We start from the raw sequence: 22880 nt of genomic DNA, 5'->3' as shown, positions 1-22880 counted from the left end.
TCAGCAGCAGGAAAAGCTCTGATTTTAATATCAGAGCCCAAAGTCAGGGTGAGAAGGAGGCTCTGCTGTTCTCTGTGCACCACCTGGGCTGGGGCTCGGTGTCACCCTGCACAGGGCTGGGGACATCTGGAGGAGGCAGCAGAGGCGGCACCTTCGGCTCAGAGCAGGAGATTCTGCTGGAGAAATGTCCCAGCAGAGCTTCTGAGGAGGTGTCAGTGTGAAAATGAGTCTGATGGGCATCTTGGGGGGCTTCTGCTTCCACCAGAGCTCCAGCAACTGCCTGGGGAAGGAGTCCCCACACTGGGAAGGAGCTTGCAGAGGGTTTGGTGCCCGCAGGGAACGGTGCCAAGTGGGGCAAAAGCAGCTGCAGGTCGGGACAGGCAGACCTGGAGCTGCACAGAGCTGGGCACCCCGTCCTGCAGCACGTAAATCAACCTGTGCTGAGGCTTCTCTTCCAAAACCCTTCCTGCCTCTCTTTGCCTCCTCCTTCCTTTGCAGGCAGCAAACTTTTGGCCTCTGGGAAGCTGCGGTGAAATGCAAGCAGCGACCTGTCCCAGCCCAGGCTGTTTTGAGAGCCGAGCAGGAGGCGCCGCTGGGACATCCCTGCAGAGAGCACCTGAGAGCAGAATCCTGCCGAGGTGACGCTGCTGGCTGCGAACGCCCAGCCAGGGACGTAATTAGCGTGTGCAGGGCTGGGGTCAGGCTCAGCCCCTGTCAGGCAGCAGCTATGCAGCAGAACAGGATGTCGGATTAAGGAGTCCCCGTGCCCAGGACAGCAGGGGACAGCAGGGAAGGGAAGGAGCTGGGTGGGACCGGGCACTGCCAGCTCACACCCAGCGCTGGCAGGCAGCAGCCACGACCCTGAGCTCGGCTTTGAGGGGCTCGGCCGCGCCTGGAACAGCAGGGAAGGTCCTGGCAGGGCTGCAGCATGAACTGCACCGGCCCTGGCTGCAGGTGAGGGGCCAGGGATCACCTGTCAGGACGGACCTGAGAACCCACCTGGGCAGCACAGCCTTATCTGCAGCGGGGAGCGCAGTTAATGTGTAACCTGGCTGTGTTTGGTTAGCCCAGAAAAGCAAAGAAGTGCTGGGAGAGGCACGGCCGGGACAGGAATTGAGCAGCACGGAACGACGGACAGCCTGGTAAAACAACAAAACTGATTAATAATCATTTCTGCTCCTGTTTTTTGCTTTGCTCTCTGTGCTTTTCCTGCTGGAGGGGCTGTGCTGAGGGGCTGAGGGGCTCTGGGTTCCTGCAGGGCTCTGCTTTGGAAGGGTGAAATGTGGTGGGGGATTCACCAGCAAAGCTGGATGAGGTGGTTTGAAGGTGGTTGGAGGAAAGCTGGGGAAAACTGTGCTCAGGACACCAAACAGCTCAGGCAGCTGCTGGGGGGCTTCATTTACCTGTTGGAGATAGGAGGAAATTCAGATCTGCCCCCGACCCCTTTCCCCCTGAGCTGGGATCCATCCCCGGGTTGGTGCCTGCAAAGGGGGGTTTGCTTGGGGTTGTGTTTGGGGCTGGCCAGGGCAAAGCCCTTTGCCAGGCAGGAGGGGTCTGGCTGCTCTGCCCCAGACAGCAAAACCGAGCTCTTCTAACCCGGGATGAAGAGCTTGGAGTGGTGCTGGCTGAAAGAAAGTAGCCTCTGCTCTAAAGCAATTAGCATTAATTGCTACCCGGCACCTCTTTGATGGCTCCGTGGGCTTTGAAAGGACAGTTATGGCAACGGCCACAAGAGCTGAGGGACCTGGCTTTGGGGTTTGGATAAAAAATAACTTCTTCCAAATAGGTTTTTAGTTGGGGAAGAGAGCTCCACCACTGAAAGCTCTAAAGCAGCTTCTCGAGCTCCATTAAATCAAACGCTCAGTCGCGATTTTAGTTTGGGGCTGTTACTCACCGCAAAGAAGGAACTAAAATCCTTCTGAATCATTAAAACTGAGGGTTTCAACACTGATTTTTCCCTTTTCCTGAGCTGGGTGAGTGTGCTAGAGCTGTAATCACATCAGAGGACTAATGGGCAGGAAAAGGAACTTCTTGTTTCGGAGCAGATCCTCCGCAGCGCCAGCGGGCTCGGGCTGAACTTTGCCTCCCATGGGCTGGGGCTCGGTGGGTGCCAAAGCCTTGGCAGCTCTTCAGGTCCCTGCAAATGCTGTTTGAATGGAGAAAATAATTTCTTTAATGGACTGATAGTGGGGGGAATCTTCATTGAGAAAATGCCTCCCTGCTGGCCCCAACCAGCTGCACACTCGAGTTGCAGCAAGGCTTTCACTTCCCTGAAATCTGGGGGGGAGGCAGCACAACAACCATGGTCAAGCCTCCTGCTACTTAGGAGTCACATCTATAAATCTGTATCTCTAGTTTTGATAGAAATCTAAATGTTACATTCTGGATGTTCCAGTGCACAGCAAAACCCTGCAGAGGCCTGAATTCCCCCGAGCTCAGCTCTGCTTCCCCACAGCTCAAATCCCTGGCTATGAACAGATCTGAATTCAAAGAATCCAGAAAACTGCTGCTCCAAAGCCACCACTTAGTGCAGCGTCACTTAAGCAGTAAATAATGCAAAGCTGAGACTGAAATATTAAACTCCTCCTGCATGGAAGGATTAGATCTGTCAGGGCGTGGGTGTTGAAATCTGATTTTTGCGGCGTATTCCAATTACAAAGGAATTCTTTCAGGGTCTAACGCTCTGAACAAGCAGCCAGTTCTGCTCACTTATCGCTGGATCTAATTCCCTGATCCTGCTACAAGAAAAAAAAAAGCAGCAGTGTGTTCCTGCCTGCAGGTTACAGCACAAAGGGCTCCTCTGTCTCCCGAGGAGCAAATCCTCTCGTGTGGGTCTGTGAGTCCTGCAAGGGGTGTTGGTGTTTGTTTTGCTGCTCCCTCTCACCCCCACAGCCCAATTCCCTCCCCAGGAATGGGGTGGTGCAAGTGCAGGAGACTAATTGGTGCTGCCTGGAAATTTTGGGAGCTTTGCATCCATCAGCAATGACACGTTCTGTGGGTGCTCAGCAGAGCTCTGTGCAGGGATAACTGTCCCCTGTGCCACTCTGTCCCTGTGCCAGGGCTGGAAACCCAAATCCAGGGTGTTTGTCAGGGTCCCACTGGTGATGGGAGGTCTGGGCTGCACCAGGGGGACTCTGCTGTGGGCAGAGGGGACATTGGGGTGCTGCTTGAACCTGCCCTGCTGCCCACAGGCTGTGCCCAAACACACCCAGGCGTGCCCCAAAGGCCTGGGGACACCTCCCTGGGGACACCTCCCTGGGGACACCTCCCCAGGGCCCCCAAGGAGGGGTGGCAGAGGCAGCTCCTTGCCAGGAGGAAGCTCCTGACAGAGGGAGGATGGGAGTAACCAGCAGCATTTTGGGCCAGCACGTTCACGAGTTCAAGCTGCAGGGCTGGCACAGGGTGTGGCACAGGAAAGAGGTCCCATGAGTCAGGGCTGGGGCTGCTGCTGGGCTTTCTGAGCCTCTGTGGGGCTGAGCCGGGCTCAGCTTTGTTCTTGTGCTTTATCCGCCCCTCTGAGGTGATCACAGAGCCACCAACACCAGCTGCCTCTGCAGAGGTGACCCTGTTTCCAATTATTTTGAGGAAAACGTCAAGGCTGATTTTTAAAAGCCCAGCTGTGCCTTCTCCTGGAGACAGCAGCCTGAGATGGGGCACAACTCCTCCATCCAGCAGCTCGTGTCACCCCAGGGCAATCTCACAACTTTCTGCTTCTCCTTTCTCCTGCTGCAGCCGGGCCCTTCCCCCCGTGCCAGCCTCCAGGGCAGCCCCTGCTATGCCCAGGAAGGAGCTGGGGATGGCTGGCTGCAACTCTGGCAGCTGTGACAGCATGGTCAGCACGGCCTCCAACCACTCACAGCGGGTGAGTAACCCCGGGCTGCCCAGCCCAACCCGCCCCTCGGTTTGGGGCAGATCCCAGCCCAAATCTGCTCTCCATCACTGCTTTGGGGGCAGCTGGAGGCTCTGAGACAGCAGCAGGACTAGATAATTCCTGCCCCAGAGCACTGCCAGTGCTGTCCTGCCACGTGTGTGCTGCAGAGTCCTGTGCTGCTGCAGGGATCACACCAGTTGGGTGACTGGGCACACTGGCTGTGAGCAGAATCAGTGCAGGGATCACACCAGTTGGGTAACTGGGCACACTGGCTGTGAGCAGAATCAGTGCAGGGATCACACCAGTTGGGTAACTGGGCACACTGGCTGCAGGCAGAGTGGCTTCACCTGCAGGAGACAGCGAGCTCAGGTGGTTCCAGTTAAGGCAGGGGTGGGTTTGCACCCAGCTCCTCCTGCCTGGCTCTGGTGGCTCCCAGTTAAGGCAGGGGTGGGTTTGCACCCAGCTCCTCCTGCCTGGCTCAGGTGAGTCCCAGTTAAGGCAGGGGTGGGTTTGCACTCAGCTCCTCCCTGCCTGGCTCAGGTGGTTCCCAGTTAAGGCAGGGGTGGGTTTGCACCCAGCTCCTCCTGCCTGGCTCTGGTGGCTCCCAGTTAAGGCAGGGGTGGGTTTGCACCCAGCTCCTCCTGCCTGGCTCAGGTGGTTCCCAGTTAAGGCAGGGGTGGGTTTGCACCCAGCTCCTCCTGCCTGGCACAGACAGTTCCCAGTTAAGGCAGGGGTGGGTTCGCACCCTGGGTGGAGCTGTGTCATTTTTCACTATCTGCCCACTAAAGCTCGTTTGTCTCCCAACGCCGATTCCGAGATTGATGGGCTAATTACATCCTGCCTGCCTTGGAGCTTAATTGATACGTGTGAGAGCAGCACCCAGAGCTGGCAGCTTCTCCATTTGATGGATTGCAAACCAGAACCAAACCCTCCGAGTTTAATGGCCATGGAAGAACTGGTTGTGATCCTGCACGGTGAAAGATTTGGATCAGGTGTCTCTGCAAAACAGCCCCACCTGGGATGTTCCTGCCCCGTGCTTGTGATCTGATGCACATTCCATCCTGTCCTGGCTTTCATTTTGTTCAGGACAGATTGCAGGAATCACCTGGATATCTGATATTGCAACAACACATCTGGTGCTCGCAATACAACAAAAATTAAACAGCTCTTGCTCAGGTGTGAATGGAGAACAAGGAGAGTTCATCCCCTGCACAGAAACCTTCAGTTTTTATTGTGTGTCCTGGGATTCAGCATTGCTGAGCAGTTCTGGTGTCTGTACCCACAGATTTGTTACCCATCTGCTCACATTTCAATTTAAGGAACTCAAAGTTAGAGGCCAAGTTCCCAAGTTCAGAATAATCCACCTTCTGAGCCACAGAGTAGGGTAATATAAAAAAGGCTTGAAGTGTATATATATATTTATTTTTAGAGGAGGTTGTCTAGTTTTTTGAAGATGTAAATACTCATTGCTGAACAGCCACTGGCCAAGCAGCTCTCACAGGCTCTCTAAACTGCCTGGACATTAAATACAAATATATAAAATACTAAAATAATGTAGACTATATTATTGCAGAGATAATATTAATATATATAAGGTTATATATATAAAGTTATATAAAGTTACATATATATGTAGTATAAAGTAAACCTCTTTATATATTATATATTATATATTATATTATATATTATATATTATATATTATATATATTATATATTATATATTATATATTATATATTATATATTATATATTATATATTATATATTATATATTATATATTATATTATATATAGAGGTTTACTTTATACTATTATATATTATATTTATATATTATATTTTTATATATTTTATATATTGTATGTAATATATTTATGCAAAATATATGTAATATTTTTTATATTTTAATATATCTATAAAATATATATTTTTAAAAATATATATGGTATAAAGCAAACCTCTCTTCCTTACCTGCTTTATCTCCATTTTTCCAGAGTGACAACAGCTATGATTATTTATCTGTGGAAGAGAAGGAGTGTTTGATGTTCCTGGAGGAAACCATTGGTTCCCTGGATGCAGAGGGGGACAGTGGGGTCTCCACGGATGACACCGACTATGGGGAGCCCCCCAAGCCCAGGAAAGGCCTCGTGCCCCGGGGTGAGCTGCAAACCCTTCTGCATATAAGATTTTAATATAAAAATCGATTTATTTCTTTCCTAAATAGTTTCATACAGACCTTATTCTCACGTAGAGATATGTACAATGCATGTCCTATCTAGACATGAACATTTGACAAAATTTTCCGATACCACAACTCGATGGCTTTGAAATTCCACAACTTGCAGGTGTCCTGCTCAGTAATCACGGAGGTTTTGTCAGGCCCAAATTTCCCCAGCAGTGATGGATCAGGGTGGCCCTGGGTGCCTGTCGTGACCGGTGGTGCCGGCCCAGAGGGGTGAGGGCTGTTGGTGTCCGTGTGCAGTGACTGCAGCTCCTCTCTCCGCAGATGTGAGCCGGGATCAGAGGGGTGAGGGCTGTTGGTGTCCGTGGGCAGTGACTGCAGCTCCTCTCTCCGCAGATGTGGGCCGGGATCAGAGGGGTGAGGGCTGTTGGTGTCCGTGGGCAGTGACTGCAGCTCCTCTCTCCGCAGATGTGAGCCGGGATCAGAGGGGTGAGGGCTGTTGGTGTCCGTGGGCAGTGACTGCAGCTCCTCTCTCCGCAGATGTGAGCCGGGATCAGCGGCGTGGGGCTGATCAGAGCAGCGCCCAGAGCGTCCCTGCCTCCTCCAGCGCGGCGCCAGGCCTGCCCAGGAGCATCCCCGCCATTGTCCCGGCAGTGCCAGCAGGGAGAGCTGCCCAGGAGGTGCCCAGGGAGGGCCGGCTGCCCCAGGCCAGCGCAGCGAGCCACCCCAAGCCGGTGGTTCTGCACCCCCCAGACCCCCTCCAGGGGGACCTGCAGTGGTCTCGCAGCGCCGAGGGGGAGGCGGCCAAGGAGAGCAGGGTTCGGACTTGGTGGGGCCACGCAGAGAAACCCGGCCCGGACGAGCCCCCGCAGGACCCCGAGGCCAAGCGAGCGCCTCCCACCGCCCCCAAGCCGCGGCAGCTGCCCCCCAACATCATCCTGAGGGCCGGCAGGAGCGGCGCCGAGCAGGGCCGCAGGGCCCGGGCAGCCCCCGCTCCCTCAGGCAGCCCTCAGCCCGGCCCTGGCGGCGACTGCGCCGCGGAGAAGGGCAGTTCGGGCCACCTGGACCCCCGGGAGAAGGAGAAAGCCCGAAGGGAGGCCCTGCAGAAGCTGGGCCTGTCCCAGGACAGGAGCGAGCCCGGCGCCCACCTCCATCCCCAGCCCGGCCAGGGTTCGGCGCCGGGGCTGCGGCCCTTGGCCTTCAAATCCAACACGCTGGAGCGCTCCGGGGTGGGGCTGGGCAGCTCCATGGGCAGCAGCAGCAGCAAGGAGCAGAGCTGCAGGAGCAGCAGCAGCTCCCTGGGCAAGATGTCCTTCATCGAGCGCCTGGCCCCCGGCTTCCTGCGCGGCCGCGGCCGGCCCGCGGCGCCGGGCGCGGGGAAGGACTTTGCCGGCCTCAAGGAGCAGGAGGAGCAGGACAAGAGCAGCAAGAGGAGATCCCACCCTCTGCCCGGCTTCCCCAGGCCCGCTCGCTCCGCTGTCAGCGTGAAGATCTCCCCGAAGGGCGCCGCCGACGAGAACCGGCGCGAGGCGCTCAGGAAGCTGGGGCTGCTGAAGGAGTAGCTGCTGGAAAAAGGGGGTTTGCACCCCGAATCCAGCAGCCTGCACTGCCTGGCCCTGGCCACCAGCATCCCCTGCCACCTGCCACCCAGCCTCGGGAGAGCTGCTGGGAGCTTCACACCAAATACGGGACAGAATGTTTTGTATATAGCAGATGGACGTGAGCTATTTATACCAAGGTCTCTCAGCTGGACGGGGTGTGTTCTCCTGCAAGGGCTTGAATGCATTTGGGGATTCACCAGAACAGGGAAGCCATGGAATTAGGGGTTTGGCTTGTCTTCAGAGGGGTTGCCTGTGGATAAAGCGTCTCTGGGAGGAACTGCTGGACTTTGCTGCTCCTTTAGGACTTTTTTGGGGTTTTTTTATTAATTTTGTCACAGCCTCTGAGTCCTGGGCATTCACCTGCCACATGAAAGTGCCTCCCAAAAGCATCACTGCCTGCTGGAGGGGCTGGAGGGCTGCAGAGCCACCCCACTGCCTCCCCTGCCACACTCTGCTCTCCCAGCCAGCCCTCAGCACCTGGACCCAGCACCTGGCAGAGCCTTGAACTGCAGGAAGTGACAGCTGAGGAGGCCAGAGGCTGTGCTGGTGTCACACCAGAAGAGCTGCCCAAAATAGGGCAGGTGCAGGTCTGGAACAGCTCCAGCTCCTCCCTCCTGAGCTGTGCTGGCTCCTGTCAGCCCAGCTGATGCTGCTCACCTTGGGGAACAGGGGTGGCTGCTGTCCCTAATAAACCTGTGTGTGATCAGAAAGGGCTGTGTGCTGCAGATTTATGTCACAGTCAGGCAGATTTTAATAGTGGGGATTAAAACAAAGAGTTCTGAGACAAAGGATGAGCCAGGTCAGGTTCTGCTCCTATTGCTATTGCTATTGCTATTGCTATTGCTATTGCTATTGCTATTGCTATTGCTATTGCTATTGCTATTGCTATTGCTATTGCTATTGCTATTGCTATTCCTATTCCTATTCCTATTCCTATTCCTATTCCTATTCCTATTCCTATTCCTATTCCTATTCCTATTCCTATTCCTAGCCAGCCCACCTCAGCTCCACCTGCAGCACCTGCAAGTGCCTTCCTGCAACCCAGCTGCTCCTCCTGCCTCCTGCTGCTGGGGAATTTTCTCCTCCTGCTGTACAGGTTTGCATCAGGCTGGCCAGCCCCAGAATAATTCAATTACTTGCTCAGCTACCAAGCATTTCTCTGCTTGTTTCCCTGCATCAGTGTCTCGCATTCTTGGATTCTTTCTGTGTGCACACCTTCCCTGTGGTGCAGTTCTTCACCAGGATGCTCTCTCCTTGTGAGCAGAGCATCCCCAGTGATGTTTGGAGAGGGACTGAGAGCCTGGCTGAGGGCTGTGTCAGCCTGAGCCTGTTTGGTATTCACAGAGTGTTTTGGGAAGGTGCTGCTGCTGCAAGGTCAGGGATGGGAAGGGCTGGGTGCAGCTTAGTGCTCCAAGCAGTTAATTCATCAGTAAATTGTTCTGTGCAATTGCCTCCAAAGGTCAGCCCCCCTCTCTAAAGAAACCTGCATTAGTTTGGAAATTAAATTGCCTGTAAGCAACAAAGGCTTTTGCTTTGTCCTCATCTAAAATCATGGAATGGTTTGGGTTGGAAGGGGCCTTAAAGCCCATCCAGTTTCCTCCCTTCCACCATCCCAGCTTGCTCCAAGGCTGAGTGGGGGACAAAGCAACCCAAACAAAATCCAGTCCCAGGTTCTTCTCTGGGGACCCCTGAAATCAAAATCAGGCTTCATACCCTGGCAGGGGGTGGAATGAGATGAGCTGTAAGGTCCCTTCCAACCCAAACCATTCTGTGATTCTGTGAATCTAATTCTGGGCATATTTAACTTGATTTGTGCCTGGAAGGCAAAATCCCAGCAGAGCCCAGACACAAAACAGCCACAAAGAGAGATCACAGCCTTGCAGAAACAACAGGACTCAGAAGAGCTGGTAAATGTACCCTTAGTGTCCTCATGCAGATCATCCAGACTGAGTTTGTGTGCTAGCAATGTTCAAAACAACAGAGACAACAGCCAGCTTTGCATTTTGCACAGAACATTCATCTAATTCCTGACTGTCAGTCCCACCTGGCTCAGACGTGTCATTTCCATGTCTCCATGGGCCTGTCAAGACCTCCTGTCTCAGTTCAAACCATCCTTGTGCACATCTTGCATTACAAAGATCAAATTCAGGAGCAGTGCCTGGTGGGATTCTGGCACTGACAGGGAACATCAGCAGAAATAATTTGTGTTAATCACAGCTCTTGTGCCCTGGGGCTGAGAGATGGGGAAGGTTTGGATGCTGCTGAACCAGGCTGGGGAGCACCAAACCTGGGCTGCAGGATGGAGCTGGGCTCCCTGCAGCTCGTGGGAGGTGCTGGGGATGTCTGACCCTGTTCCAGCGTGGTTTGAGCAATAAGGAGCTGAGGCTCTGCCCTTTCCTTGCTCACAAGGAAACAGGGACCCTCTCCAGCCCCACCCATCATTTTTTCTCTCTCTGTTTTTTTTTTTTTTTTTGCCCCTGTTTTTTGTTTCTAATGGAACTGTAAATGAAAAAAAGGCCCAACCTTTCCCCTGCAGCTCCCACCCATCCTCAGCCCCACAGAACCAACAACCCACAAAGAGGAGCCCACCAGGGGCACTGCAGCCTTCTGCTGCTGAGTTAAAGCAGTCAGGGTTTCTTGGTTTGGGTTTTGCTTTCCTCTGTTTGCCAGGGATGCAAATGTACCTGATAATATCTGAAACCAGAACTAGACCTGGTATTCCTCGTCCCTGCTTTTAAATCCCAGTGGGTTTGGGATCACCCTGGCAGGGCAGGGTTTGAGGATCTGCACTTCCCCCAGATCTCAGCTCTTTCCTTCCAAACAGCCTTGGATCTGGAAGTCCAGGAAGAGACAGACAGGGGCAGTGTTGTTCCTTGCAGAGGGGTTGATGTGCAGCAAAACCATCCCTGGCTGGCTGCAAGCAGGGCTGAATCATTAACCAGGCACTGGAGCAGCCAGGGGTTTGTTACCATTCGTTCATTACACACAGGCTGTGCTGAGGTGCTGGCAGCAGCTCCACATCTTGGGAGGGATGGAGCTGGTGGGATGGAGCCTCTGCCTGTCCTGGTGCTGCTCCCAGGGAGAGGATTCCCCCTCCAGTACCTTTGTCAGAGGGAGGGAGAGGAATTTCCTTTTCAAGCACAGCCCAGAAGAATAAAATCTAAAAAATTTTACTCTCGTTTAGCAGTGCAAGGTGCTCTCCTGTAATTCCATGATTTTATGATTCTCTAAAAGAACACTGACTGTTCCCAGGGGGTTTCCACCACCCCTTGATTTTACTCCTCATGATTTTACTGCTCACACAAAGCCAATCCTGGTGCTTTGCTGCTCTCAGGGCAATATCTGCCCTCAGGCAGAGCAGTTCTGTGGAGCCCAGCCAGGAGTGGGGAATTTATGGCTTGGTTTGGTACAAAACACAACGATTACTGCAATACAAGGAATCATATCACGATTAACAGCACAAAACTGCTCGGTGGAGATTTATCTGCAGCCAGGGAGATTCCAAAGTGCTTCAAGGATTGATTTACCCAGAACACAATCTGCTCTTCACACCCTGGCTGACCCCAGAGGGGAAGATCAAAGCCCTGGAGGGCTGGGGAACAAAGGGGTTCCTCTAAATCTCGCTCTGAGCCCCCATCTCCCAGCAGAGATGTTGTCCTGCAGCTCTGGGGACACACCAGGTGCTGGAGCTCCCAGAGGTGCCACAGGTGGGTTTTGTCAACCCCTCCTGATGGAAGGAAAGCAGCCAAAGCCCCTGCAGGAGCTGAAATGACTCTGTAGCTTTGGAGCCAGCACATCCAAGCTCCTCTCATGTTTGTTCATGAGGAGGAATTGTGCTCATGAAGGAACAAAGGGCACCGAGTTCCATCCTCGGGCCCCGTGGTCTGAACCCGCCTTGTTCACATTTGGGACAAAAGGTTGAAGCACAAACCATCTTTGTGACCCCAAAACAGGATGAGAACACAGACATGAGGCCCAGCAAACCCCAGGTGTCTGAGGAACCTTCAGCAAGTTCTGCCTGTGAAGTTCTCCTGGAAGTGGCTCAGAGCAGGCACACCTCACTGCACTGTGTTTTGTATTAAAGCATTTTGTCTGGAGAGCAGGGGAATTCCTCTCAAACTCTGCAATTTCTGCTCCTGACCTCTTTACCCCTTTTTTTCCCCCTTCTGTGATGTCATCACATCCCTAGATAGCTAAAAAAAACCATTTTTGGGTCTTTTTAATGACATCTCTGCTACTCCCCTGAGCATTTTTTCCATCTCCACTTTGCTCAGCAATGCACATCAAGACCTCAGAAGATTTTTAGAGCACCTATTTTAAAATCTACACATCAGTATATGAAAAAAAAAATAATTAAACATCAAGAGAAAAGCAAAGGTTGAGTGAGCTGCAAGCTGCAAAAACAACTTTTTTAAACAAAATCTGAGCTGGAGGTGGAGGAAGAGAAAATTTCCAGCACCAGAAGCATCACAGTTTAAGGTAGGTGAGCCTCAATTTGTTCTTAAAATACTGTTTGGTTTTTTTGTAGAGTGATTATAGGAGAGAGATTTCACCTGCAGTATGCAACAGTTCTGAAATTCAACATAAAAATAAAAGGTACTGACTTAGGATAATTTTTCATTCTATAAAAATAAAGGTAGTGAGTTATGTTAATTTTTCTTCCCACTATACATTTATTTTTTTTTCCCTTTTAAAGCTACAAATTAAATTACTGCACTTTTTGGCCAAGAACACATAAAAAAAAAGATAAAATTTAAAAAATTATATATATTTACATATATAAATATATATATATATGGATGAGGTAAAATGAATCCCAGTTCTGGATGGTGGCAGGATAATGGTTTAGTCAGGTGCCAAAAATGGATCCTATAAACACTTTCACAATATGAGATTGAAATAAAGGCAGGAAAAACCCCACCACACACAATTTACTCCTGGGATTTCTCTTGCTCTTTCTTGTCTCTTTCTGCTTTGTATTTAATGCCTATTTGTGGGTTAGCATTAAAAAACAACTCCTTGCCTAAAAACAAACATTAAATGGTATTAAAATGGAGCTGAGGGTTCTGAGCAGCCCAGAAATGAGGAAAAAGGGAGTCAGAAAAGATGAAATCAGCACAGAAATCACATTTTTACTGATTTTTTTATTAAAAACAAAAAGCCATTCAGCTCTTCACGGGGCATTTTTGTTGGTTCCTCACTGGCTCAAGTGCTCCAGCCTGGTGGGAATTGTGACTCTGAGGGAAAATCAAAATTCCTTTTGCTGGACATGGTGCTCCTGCTCCTTCTGGCAGCTCTGCTGCAAGGTGAGTCAGCAGGACAGGGAGTACCAGCCCAGGTAGGAGCAGGTACAGCTGGGACTGGGGGCACTGGGGGCACTGGGACTGGGGGTACTGGGGGCACTGGGACTGGGGGTACTGGGAACACTGGGACTAGGGACACTGGGACTGGGGGCACTGGGACTGGGGGCACTGGGGACAGTGGGACTGGGGATACTGGGGACACTGGGACTGGGGGTACTGGGACTGGGGACACTGGAGACACTGGGACTGGAGACACTGGGACTGGGGGCACTGAGATTGGGAACACTGGGACTGGGGGTACTGGGGACACTGGGACTGGGGGCACTGGGGACACTGGGACTGGGGACACTGGGACTGGGGGCACTGGGGACACTGGGACTGGGAACACTGGGACTGCTGGGACAGGGGGCACTGGGACTGGGGGTACTGGGGGCACTGGGACTAGGGACACTGGGACTGGGGGTACTGGGACTGGGGACACTGGAGACACTGGGACTGGGGACACTGGGACTGGGGGCACTGGGGACTGGGGGCACTGGGGGCACTGGGACTGGGGGTACTGGGGGCACTGGGACTGGGGGCACTGGGACTGGGGGCACTGGGGGCACTGGGACTGGGGACACTGGGGACTGGGGACACTGGGACTGGGGATACTGGGGACACTGGGACTGGGGGTACTGGGACTGGGGACACTGGAGACACTGGGACTGGGGGCACTGGGATTGGGGACACTGGGACTGGGGACACTGGGACTGGGGACACTGGGACTGGGGGTACTGGGGGCACTGGGACTGGGGGTACTGGGACTGGGGACAGTGGGACTGGGGGCACTGGGACTGGGGACAGTGGGACTGGGGGCACTGGGACTGCTAGGACTGGGGACACTGAGATTGGGGACAGTGGGACTGGGGGCACTGGGGACACTGGGACTGGAGACACTGGGACTGGGGACACTGGGGGCACTGGGACTGGGGACACTGGGGACTGGGGACACTGGGACTGCTGGGACTGGGGGCTCTGGAACTGGGGACAATGGGACTGCTGGGACTGGGGACACTGGGACTGGAGACACTGGGACTGGGGACACTGGAACTGGGCTGAGTCCTTCCTTGGACACCAAACAAGGGGTGCTCAGGGAGGGCAAACCCCACATCCCAGATGGATTTTCTGTGACACCAGGGGCACTCAGGGAGGGGAAAAACCACATCCCAAATTTTCTGTGACACCCAGGGGTGCTCAGGGAGGGGAAAAACCACATCCCAAACTGAATTTTTGTGACACCAGGGGCATTCAGGGAGGACAAACCCCACATCCCAAATTTTCTGTGACACCCAGGGGTGCTCAGGGAGGACAAACCCCACATCCCAGATGGATTTTCTGTGACACCCAGGGGTGCTCAGGGAGGACAAACACCACATCCCAGATGGATTTTCTGTGACACCCAGGGGTGCTCAGGGAGGGGAAAAACCACATCCCAAACTGAATTTCTGTGACACCCAGGGAGGACAAACCCCACATCCCAGACGGATTTTCTGTGACACCCAGGGGTGCTCAGGGAGGACAAACCCCACATCCCAGACGGATTTTCTGTGACACCCAGGGGTGCTCAGGGAGGCAAACCCCACATCCCAGACGGATTTTCTGTGACACCCAGGGGTGCTCAGGGAGGCAAACCCCACATCCCAGATGGATTTTCTGTGACACCCAGGGGTGCTCAGGGAGGACAAACCCCACATCCCAAATTTTCTGTGACACCAGGGGTGCTCAGGAAGGACAAACCCCACATCCCAAATGGAATTTCTGTGACACCCAGGGGTGCTCAGGGAGGACAAACCCCACATCCCAGATGGATTTTCTGTGACACCCAGGGGTGCTCAGGGAGGACAAACCCCACATCCCAAACTGAATTTCTGTGACACCCAGGGAGGACAAACCCCACATCCCAAATTTTCTGTGACACCCAGGGGTGCTCAGGGAGGCAAACCCCACATCCCAGATGGATTTTCTGTGACACCCAAGGGTGCTCAGGGAGGACAAACCCCACACCCCAGATGGATTTTCTCAGCCCTGTGTCCCCTGGTGCCCCTCGGAGCCCCAGCCCTGCCTCGCAGGCGCCCTGCTGGGCTCTCAGGCTGGCTGTGACTAACCAAACCCTGGTGCTCCTGTCCCCAGAGCCCGTTTCCAGCAGCCTGCACGGCTCCAGGTTTTTGGCAGGGGCGCTGGGAGGCTCCATCACCCACCAGTGCTTCTACTCCAGCAGCCCGGCCAACCGGCACCAGCGCAAATACTGGTGCAGGGTGGCAGCCAGCGGCGCCTGCTACACCATCGTGTCCAGCAGCTTCACCTCCAGCCAGTACAGGGGCAGGGTGGCCCTGGGGGACACCCCCCAGAACGGCTCCTTCAGGGTGACCTTGACAGGGCTGAGCAGCAGCGACTCGGGCACCTACAGGTGTGGAATCGGCAGCACCAACCAGGGGCTCCACGTCAGCCTCAACCTGACGGTTTTGCCAGGTGGGATTTGGTTTTTCTCGTGGCTCCTGGGAGAGGTTGGGGTGCCTGGTGTTTGGGATTTTGGGGGTATGAAAGTGTTGCTGTCTGGGGGGGTCTCCTGAGTCTGAGATCCTCACAGCAGGACACAGGTGGGTTAAATCTTTGGATGAAGATTCAGGAGGATGTTCTCTGAGGTTTTCAAGGTTGTTTATTGTTTCTTATCTAAGAAATTCTTTCTCTAGCTGACAGCACTCTGTTAAGCTTGAGATCCACTGCCTGTCCTTGGGGCAGGACTTATCTTTTACACTATAAATTACATACCTAATATTTACAATTACTTTCCAATACATGACAATTTTATTACACTGTCCAACGCTGTCTCAGACCAACCCAGTAATGCCAGGCTGGCACTTAACATGGATGGCATGAAGAAGAAGAAGGAAAAGACACACCCCACCCAAAATCCTCCATATTAGCTTCAAACCCCCTAATATAAACATTTCTAAAAATTCACTTTTCTATCTTCTAACAATCTAATTTATGCTATACTTGTTTTTTGTGACTTGTAATCCTTCCTGCAATATTGGTAATTTTTTTTCAGGGACTTAAATCCAGTCCACAGGAGTCCTAGGCACCATGCAGGGTCTCTGAGACCCCTGCCAGGGGGGTCTAGAGGCATCCAGGGAAGCCAAGGGAACTCCCTGGACTCCCACATAAATCACCCAGGTTTGGCCACATCAGCTGTGGAGAAATGTGAGAAAATCTCTCCTGCCTGTTGGAAACACAGATTTGGAGATTCTGGGGAAGGGCACAGGGGAAATGTCTGAGTGAACGTGTTTTGGAGAAGTAAAGGGAATAACTGGTGGAATTTCAGGGTGTGTGGATAGTTTTGAGTTATTATAAGCTAAAAGGATGAATGTTTATTATCCTAGGAGCACGGCCTGAGGTAACTCGTGCAGCCAGAAGGACGGGGCAGGTTTGGGGCTGTGTGTGCTGACAGCCCCGTCCTGCCCTGTCCCCACAGATGCCCCGGTGTCCAGGCCAGCCCAGCTGATCCCAGGGGAGCTGCACGGCTCTGTCACAGTCCTGTGCCCCTCTGGGGACACCCAGGGCGGCCAGGAGAGGTTCTGGTGCAAAGTGGGCAGAAGCAGCTGCACTCTCGTGGCCAGCTCCGGTGGCTTTGTGGGCAGGAGGTACCAGGGACGGGTCGTGATCAGCCCCCAGGACAGCTCTGGAGCTTTCAGAGTCCTGATGAACGACTTGAAGAAGGAGGATTCGGGGCTGTACGTGTGTGGGACACAAGGACCGAGGGGGCAGGAGAGCCCACAGGAGGTGGTTCTGCAGGTGGCCACAGGTAGGACAGGGCATGGGGGGCTCAGTGCTGGGTGAGGGGCACGAAATGCTAATTAATTGTGTGCCCTCATTAACTGTGTGCCCTCCCCTGCAGCCTCCATCCTGCCCAGGAGACCCAAATTCCTCAGTGGCACGGTGGGGGGCTCGGTGACCTTCCAGTGCCACCACGACCCCCGGGGCACCTACGAGCAGCAGTACCTGTGCAGGTGGGAGGCAGGGAGCTGCCCCCTGCTGCTGGACCTGCAGGGCTTCGTGCTGGAGTCCTACCAGGGCAGGATCCAGATGTCCAGCAGCGGCCCCGGCAGCTCCACGGTGCTGCTGAGGCAGCTGAGGGAGGAGGATGAAGGCTGGTACTGGTGTGGGGCCAGGAGTGGGGACTCTGAGCTCACGGCCCCCCTGATGCTGCTGATCCACAAGGGTAAGCGGGGGCATGGCCTGGGGGGTCCCCAAACCCTCCCACAGTGAGAAACAGCAGCTCTGCACTTCCCTCTCATCATTAGCCAGCAGCTGAGGTGGTGTGAAGGGTGTGGGGGTGAGAGAGCTGAGCTTGCCAAAGCAGTTTAATAGGTCTGGGTGGTTTTATTGATTGCTCATGATGCAAACCCCCAGGATGTGACATCCCAGCCTGGCAAGTGCAGCACAGGGAGATGTTTGGCTCTGGAGATAAGCTGGAGGTTACCTTGCAGTTTGAGAAACTGCAGAGTGTAAATAGATCCATGGACCTGCTCCTCTGGCAAAGGCAGGGAGAGTGGGGTTGGAGCAGGGATGTTTGCCAGGTTTTCATTAATGCTCCCTGTGGCACAGGAATGCCCAAGTCTGGTGTTTTTTCACACGAGATTCGAGGTGAAATCTGTAAATCTTTGCTAAATCTAACAAACACTTTGGGTATTAAATATTTAAAATAATGTTCTCTGCAGAAACCTTCTCCTCACGAGACCCAGGAACGAGCCCCCCTGTGAGACCCACGGCACTAAATCCTGCTGCCCACAGCACAGCCTGGCACAGGAGCGTGGCAGGGATGGGCACTGTCCCCAAGGGCACCTCGATGGGCACTGTCCCCAAGAGCTACACAATGGGCAGTGTCACCCAGGACACCACCATGGGCACTGTCCCCACGGGCACCTCGATGGGCAGTGTCACCCAGGACACCACCATGGGCAGTGTCCCCAAGGGCTCCAGCATGGGCAGTGTCCCCAAGGGCTCCTCGATGGGCACTGCCACCCAGGACAGCAGCTCCCCACTGCCCACTGCCACCCCTGGCACCTCTGCAGCCTCCCCAGGTGAAACCTTCCAGGAGAGGTGAGTCCACAGCCACATTCCTGCTGTTTTCCAGCCTGGCTGCCCCATTCCCCAGGGCCCTGTGGAAGCTGTGCACAGCTGGAAACCCCTCCAGGAGACCAGGGAAGGGACCACAGGGTCACTTTGAACTTGTCTGTGACCCTGCTCCTGTGCAGCAGATGCCAGAGTCAACAGCTGTGCCTGAGCTGCTGCGTGTTTCCCTGGGCTCAGGACGGACACAGGACCTTGGGAAATGTTGCAGAGGTTTGAGCAATAGCCCTGGGGCACGTGTGGCTGCTCCCGGCTCAGGGCAGCCCTTCCCCAGCCCCGCAGCCCTCGGGCAGCGCTGGCAGCTCGCTGCTGGCCCGGGGGGAGCTTTGGGCAAGGTTCATCCAGAGGCTGGCAGTGTTTTGGGCAGGAATTATTGCCTGGTCGTTCCCCACACCAGTTCCTGTGTCTCAGCCCAGTACAAGTGGCTTCCCAGTGGATTTGCCTCCTGTGCTCCCAGTGAGCAGCTCCAGCTCCTCCCCAGCCGTGGCCACCAGCCAGCCCTGCTGAGGGACCTGCTGCAGGAATGGCAGGGTCAGCCAGAGCCCAGCTGGGCAAAGTCCTCAAATGCAGCTCAGCACTGACATGGGCACCTCACACCACCCCATGCTGCCCATGCCAGCCCCCAGCCTCAGCTCCCTGCCATCCTGACACAAAGAGGGGAGGCACCTCCCAGAAATGTGAGTGCTGTAACAGCTCACCCAAAGGATGTGTCTGTACTGCTTGTGGGTTTGTATTCTGCAGACAGTTGTATTTATTGAGCTCATTTTCCCTTTGGAGGGGCTAATTCAGCTGGCAGCACAAACCCCACTCAGCAGCTGTAGAAATCACTTCCTCATGAGCCAAACTCCAGATCAAATGATTGCAGCTCTCCTTGACTCTGTTGACTTTCCTTTGATTCAGTCAGAGTTTACAACTCCTTGGAACTCTTTAGTGTGAAAACAGTGAGGGTGGCTCCAAACCCAGTCTAACCCTGGTGGTTCACCTTGCAGCTCCTCAGGTGAGCCAGGGCTGCTCCCTGCTGTGTTACCAGCTCTGCTTCTGCTGATTTGTGTCACCATCACCATCCTCACCCTGGCCAAAATCAAGCTTCAAAAGCAGACAGGTAAACTGGCCAGGCAGCAGATTTTGGGTTGTTTTGCAAGGCTTTGCTGGTGATGCCCAAGGCTGGAGTCTGGCCCCTGGAGCGTTTCCATCTCCCAGACACGTGTCTGTTCTGCAGCTGGGCCTGCAGGCAGAGTCCTTGGGAAGTTGTTTGGTTTTGTTTTTAAATGCAAAGCAAATGAAAGGAATGGAAATGCTGGAGCCCTGCTGAAAGCAAGGCTGGGGTTTTGTGCACAGAGGATTTGTGGATTGGTGAGGGATAGAAAATCCTGGAGGGAGGGACTTGTGTGGTGTGAGGGGCCAAATCCTGCTCATTCTGTGCAAAGTTGACAAAGACAGGCCCAAAAAATCCCTTCTAACACCTGATTTGCAAAGCTACCTGCATCTGTCTTAATCCAGACCGTGTTCTATCCATTCAAATAAATTTAGGGACTGCAAACCTTCTGCAATGACAGCAGTGAGGTTAAACACATTATTCACAAAAGGAAACTGTGAAATAATGGCCTCATTTGACACCTTGAAGAGGTGCTGGTGGGGTGCTCCCTGCAGTGCATCCCTGGGTTTTGTTTTATAGGAGAAGAAAGAAGCACCATGGGGAGCCTGGATCCAGCTCAGGCTGGGCTGAGCCCTGGCAGGGAGGGAAGGATGGAGGAGAAGCCAGGAGAAGAGCAGGAGTTCAGGATGGGCTCTGGCAAATGTAGGTGGGTGTTTGCTGAGACTGGCACTGCAGGTCTGGCTTGATAACAGAGAATAAACTCCGATTTTGAGCAGGGAATTTGTGGCTCAGTAAGGAAAACACCTCCACAGGAGAGGCACCAGGTTTGCAGTCCAGGAATTACAATCCACAGCCCAAGAATCACATCCTCCTGCCAAAACCTTGCCTTGACTATTTACCAAGAAACGTTAAGCCATGCATTTCATAAGACTTGGATTAAATCCTATATAAAGTTTATATATTTATTGTAGGCCCAATTATAATTTTTGATTGCAAGTGGTAAAGCTGTTATCACTCTTCCCACCTCTTTCAGTAAATTCTGATTACTTATCACCTTTCTCAGCATTACACAGAATTATTGTTCACTGTGTTGCAACCATGTCACTCTTCTTTGTTCTATTGTGCAGGACAATCTCTGCTATCCTTGGAAATATCAGGATGATCAGCTTCTATGTAAGTCTCAGATTGTTGATGATTCTAGAGGAAAGCTCTTGTAAAAATCATCTGAGCAAATATTTTCTGATCTGTAGGAACTTGTATTAGTGAGAAGGACCCTGCTGAAAATAATTAGTGAAATAGTGGCTCAGAAATTTGGTGATTTCATGTTCTCCAATGCACTCAGAGCCAGCAGGGGTCTTCTGGTCCTAAATATAAAGAACAGAAAGAAAAATTACAAGTCCCCTAAAAACTTGAAAATGAACTATCTGTGAAAAACTCCTAAAGGGGAGAATGAAACCCAGAAATTATTTGTGCCTTTTCTTCCCAGATGTCTGGGCTGGGGTAAAGCTTGGGATAATTCTCTTAACTGAGCAGGAGGTTGACTCCAGAAGTTCCCTCTCCACCTTTCTGTTCTCAGAACTCCTTAAAGTATCATTTAAAGTACCAAGTTTGCCATAAACCCAGAAACACCTATGAAATGACTTGTAGAAATACCACAGAGAGGCAATGCCAGATCACAGCTTCTTTTCTGTTTCATTATTTTACTGTTACCCCACAGAGAAAAATTCCTTTTCCAGGTGCCTGATGAAGACTTGAGCCAGAACCTTCTGTGAAAGCCCCTGGGTGCCAGAGCTGGGAATTTTCTCTGTGGAAAGCCAAGTCCCCAACACCTCCCATTGCTCTCCTCAGAACCCAAATCCCCTTTGCTGAGAGCTGAACCCCCACAGTGCCCAAATTGCTCCTTGTTTTGCAGAAGAGAGAATTAAAAACCACTCCTGAACCCAGCTATTTGTGGGTTGTTTCCCTGAGGGAAAAGCAAATCTGGGGAGGGGTGAGGAGGGAAGGACCTTTGTGGTTTCAGGGGTGCTCATATCAGAGAATCACAAAATGGTGTGGGTTGGAAAGGATTGAGTTCTCAAAAAAAAAAAAAAATAGGATTTTCTATTTGGTTTTCTTTTCAATTCTGATCCATGGAGTAATTTTCCAAACCACGTCTCACTTCAGTTTCTCAGACACCCACATTCCCAAAGTGCTGTTTTTCCTTCACCTCTCCTGCAGGGATATCCCCAGCTTCAGACCCAGCTCCAATCCAGCCCAAGCACAGCCCAGTGCTGGTTAAATCCACCCTCGTGGCTCATGCTGCAATCTGCACTCCCCAAATAAAAGCAATCCGAAGGTTGTTTGTTTTCTGGAGATGCCAAAATGCTTTGGAACCTGTGACTTGGCAGGGAAACACTTCCTCGTGTGCTAAAGCAAGGAAATAAATTTCAAATATATTTGCATGAGGCAAGGGAATGGTTTTACTGGAAACCTTGAGGGTGAAAAGGGGGGTTTGGTTAAAAAAACCTGTTTGTTCACCTTGGATTAATTTTTCCTCCTTGAGATGCGCCAGCTGTTCCAGGTTCCCGTATTTCTGCCCTGGGCCATCCCACCTTCCTCTGCAAGGTCTTAAAATCAATTTCCTGCCTCTGCAGGATCCAGAGGGAAGCTGATCCCGAGGGATCCGTGCCTGGGAGAGTGGGAGCTGCAAAGGCAACGGTGCCCAGTGTGCTCCAGCAGCACAACTCGCTGGCCACGAGGCAGAAACGTGATGCCAGCCCTACCTGGGCAACCTTTGGGGTGCCCAGGGAAGCTTGCAAGGGATCAGGGTTTGCTACCATGGAGGAGAGGTGGTGCTGCCTGTTCTCTGCCTGTTCTCTGCCTGTTCTCTCAGTCCAAGATCCTCACCAAGCACAGCGACAGCCAACAGCTCCTTCCTCACCCAACAGAAATTACCTCACCCCAACAGCACCTTCCTCACCCTAAGAGCTCCTTCTTCACCCCACAGCTCCTTCCTCACCCAACAGAAATTACCTCACCCCAACAGCACCTTCCTCACCCAACAGAAATTACCTCACCCCAACAGCTCCATCCTCACCCTAAGAGCTCCTTCACCCCACAGCTCCTTCCTCACCCCACAGCTCCTTCTTCATCCCCACAGCTCCTTCCTCACCCCACAGCTCCTTCTTCATCCCCACAGCTCCTTCTTCACCCAACAGCTCCTTCCTCACCCCACAGCTCCTTCTTCATCCCCACAGCTCCTTCCTCACCCAACAGCTCCTTCCTCACCCAACAGCTCCTTCCTCACCCAACAGCTCCTTCCTTACCCCAAGAGCTGCACGTTCATAGAAAAAAAGGAGCTCAACACCCTCAGCTAAACTAAAGGTATTTCCAGGGCTGGCTTTAGGATCTGACGAATCTGTTAAAGATCCCAACTCTGGGTCAGGATCTCGCTGCTCCCAGGCAGTGCAGGAGCTGCCATCCTGTTCCAACACATCAGTGCTCACTGAGTGGATGAGAAGAGCTCCAGGTGACCCCCCAGTTAGAAGGAATTCCTGCAAAACAAGGCAAAGCAAGGAACCACAGCTGCCCTGGCTGCTCGGGTCCTGGCCGAGCAAAAAGGTGGCACAAGGTACCCAAAGGACTCTCCATGGACTTGACCCCACAGAGCCACCAGGCT

The 22880-nt window shown here is 52.8% G+C and overlaps 2 protein-coding genes across 7 annotated transcripts; both read left to right on the top strand.

Annotated features, from left to right (window-relative positions):
- Positions 1 to 632: 632 nt before the first annotated feature.
- C26H1orf116 (chromosome 26 C1orf116 homolog) lies at positions 633 to 8380 on the top strand. 3 transcript variants are annotated; one of them, XM_056511399.1, is made up of 4 exons: positions 634 to 1142; positions 3733 to 3862; positions 5863 to 6025; positions 6591 to 8380. In XM_056511399.1, the coding sequence occupies exons 2-4, from the start codon at positions 3776 to 3778 to the stop codon at positions 7610 to 7612; spliced, it is 1272 nt and encodes a 423-aa protein (XP_056367374.1). In that variant the 5' UTR covers positions 634 to 1142; positions 3733 to 3775; the 3' UTR covers positions 7613 to 8380. The 3 variants fall into 3 exon arrangements, with proteins under 3 accessions (XP_056367375.1, XP_056367374.1, XP_056367376.1); XM_056511400.1 differs by lacking the exon at positions 3733 to 3862 and having other exon boundaries at positions 633 to 1142; XM_056511401.1 differs by lacking the exons at positions 634 to 1142; positions 3733 to 3862 and adding an exon at positions 4388 to 5047.
- Positions 8381 to 10929: 2549 nt separating this feature from the next.
- On the top strand, positions 10930 to 21450 carry LOC130263641 (polymeric immunoglobulin receptor-like). Of its 4 annotated transcripts, none has more exons than XM_056511304.1 (10): positions 10930 to 12130; positions 12862 to 12957; positions 15127 to 15465; positions 16469 to 16798; positions 16892 to 17215; positions 17715 to 18096; positions 19116 to 19228; positions 19802 to 19928; positions 20350 to 20395; positions 20959 to 21450. In XM_056511304.1, the coding sequence occupies exons 2-10, from the start codon at positions 12921 to 12923 to the stop codon at positions 20992 to 20994; spliced, it is 1734 nt and encodes a 577-aa protein (XP_056367279.1). In that variant the 5' UTR covers positions 10930 to 12130; positions 12862 to 12920; the 3' UTR covers positions 20995 to 21450. The 4 variants fall into 4 exon arrangements, with proteins under 4 accessions (XP_056367279.1, XP_056367280.1, XP_056367281.1 ...); XM_056511305.1 differs by having other exon boundaries at positions 20940 to 21450; XM_056511306.1 differs by having other exon boundaries at positions 19802 to 19924; positions 20959 to 21001.
- The last annotated feature ends 1430 nt before the right edge of the window (positions 21451 to 22880 follow it).

This window comes from Oenanthe melanoleuca, chromosome 26, assembly GCF_029582105.1.
Source record: "Oenanthe melanoleuca isolate GR-GAL-2019-014 chromosome 26, OMel1.0, whole genome shotgun sequence".
Lineage (NCBI taxonomy): Eukaryota > Metazoa > Chordata > Aves > Passeriformes > Muscicapidae > Oenanthe > Oenanthe melanoleuca.
This window is presented reverse-complemented; position numbering and strand designations above follow the sequence as displayed.

Coding starts and splice junctions, on each gene's coding strand:
- C26H1orf116 (XM_056511399.1), top strand. CDS start 3,776: ATGCCCAGGAAGGAGCTGGGGATGGCTGGCTGCAACTCTGGCAGCTGT. Junction 3,863..5,862: donor CCTCCAACCACTCACAGCGG/GTGAGTAACCCC, acceptor CCATTTTTCCAG/AGTGACAACAGCTATGATTA. Junction 6,026..6,590: donor GAAAGGCCTCGTGCCCCGGG/GTGAGCTGCAAA, acceptor CTCTCTCCGCAG/ATGTGAGCCGGGATCAGCGG.
- LOC130263641 (XM_056511304.1), top strand. CDS start 12,921: ATGGTGCTCCTGCTCCTTCTGGCAGCTCTGCTGCAAG. Junction 17,216..17,714: donor GATGCTGCTGATCCACAAGG/GTAAGCGGGGGC, acceptor TGTTCTCTGCAG/AAACCTTCTCCTCACGAGAC. Junction 18,097..19,115: donor GGTGAAACCTTCCAGGAGAG/GTGAGTCCACAG, acceptor TTCACCTTGCAG/CTCCTCAGGTGAGCCAGGGC.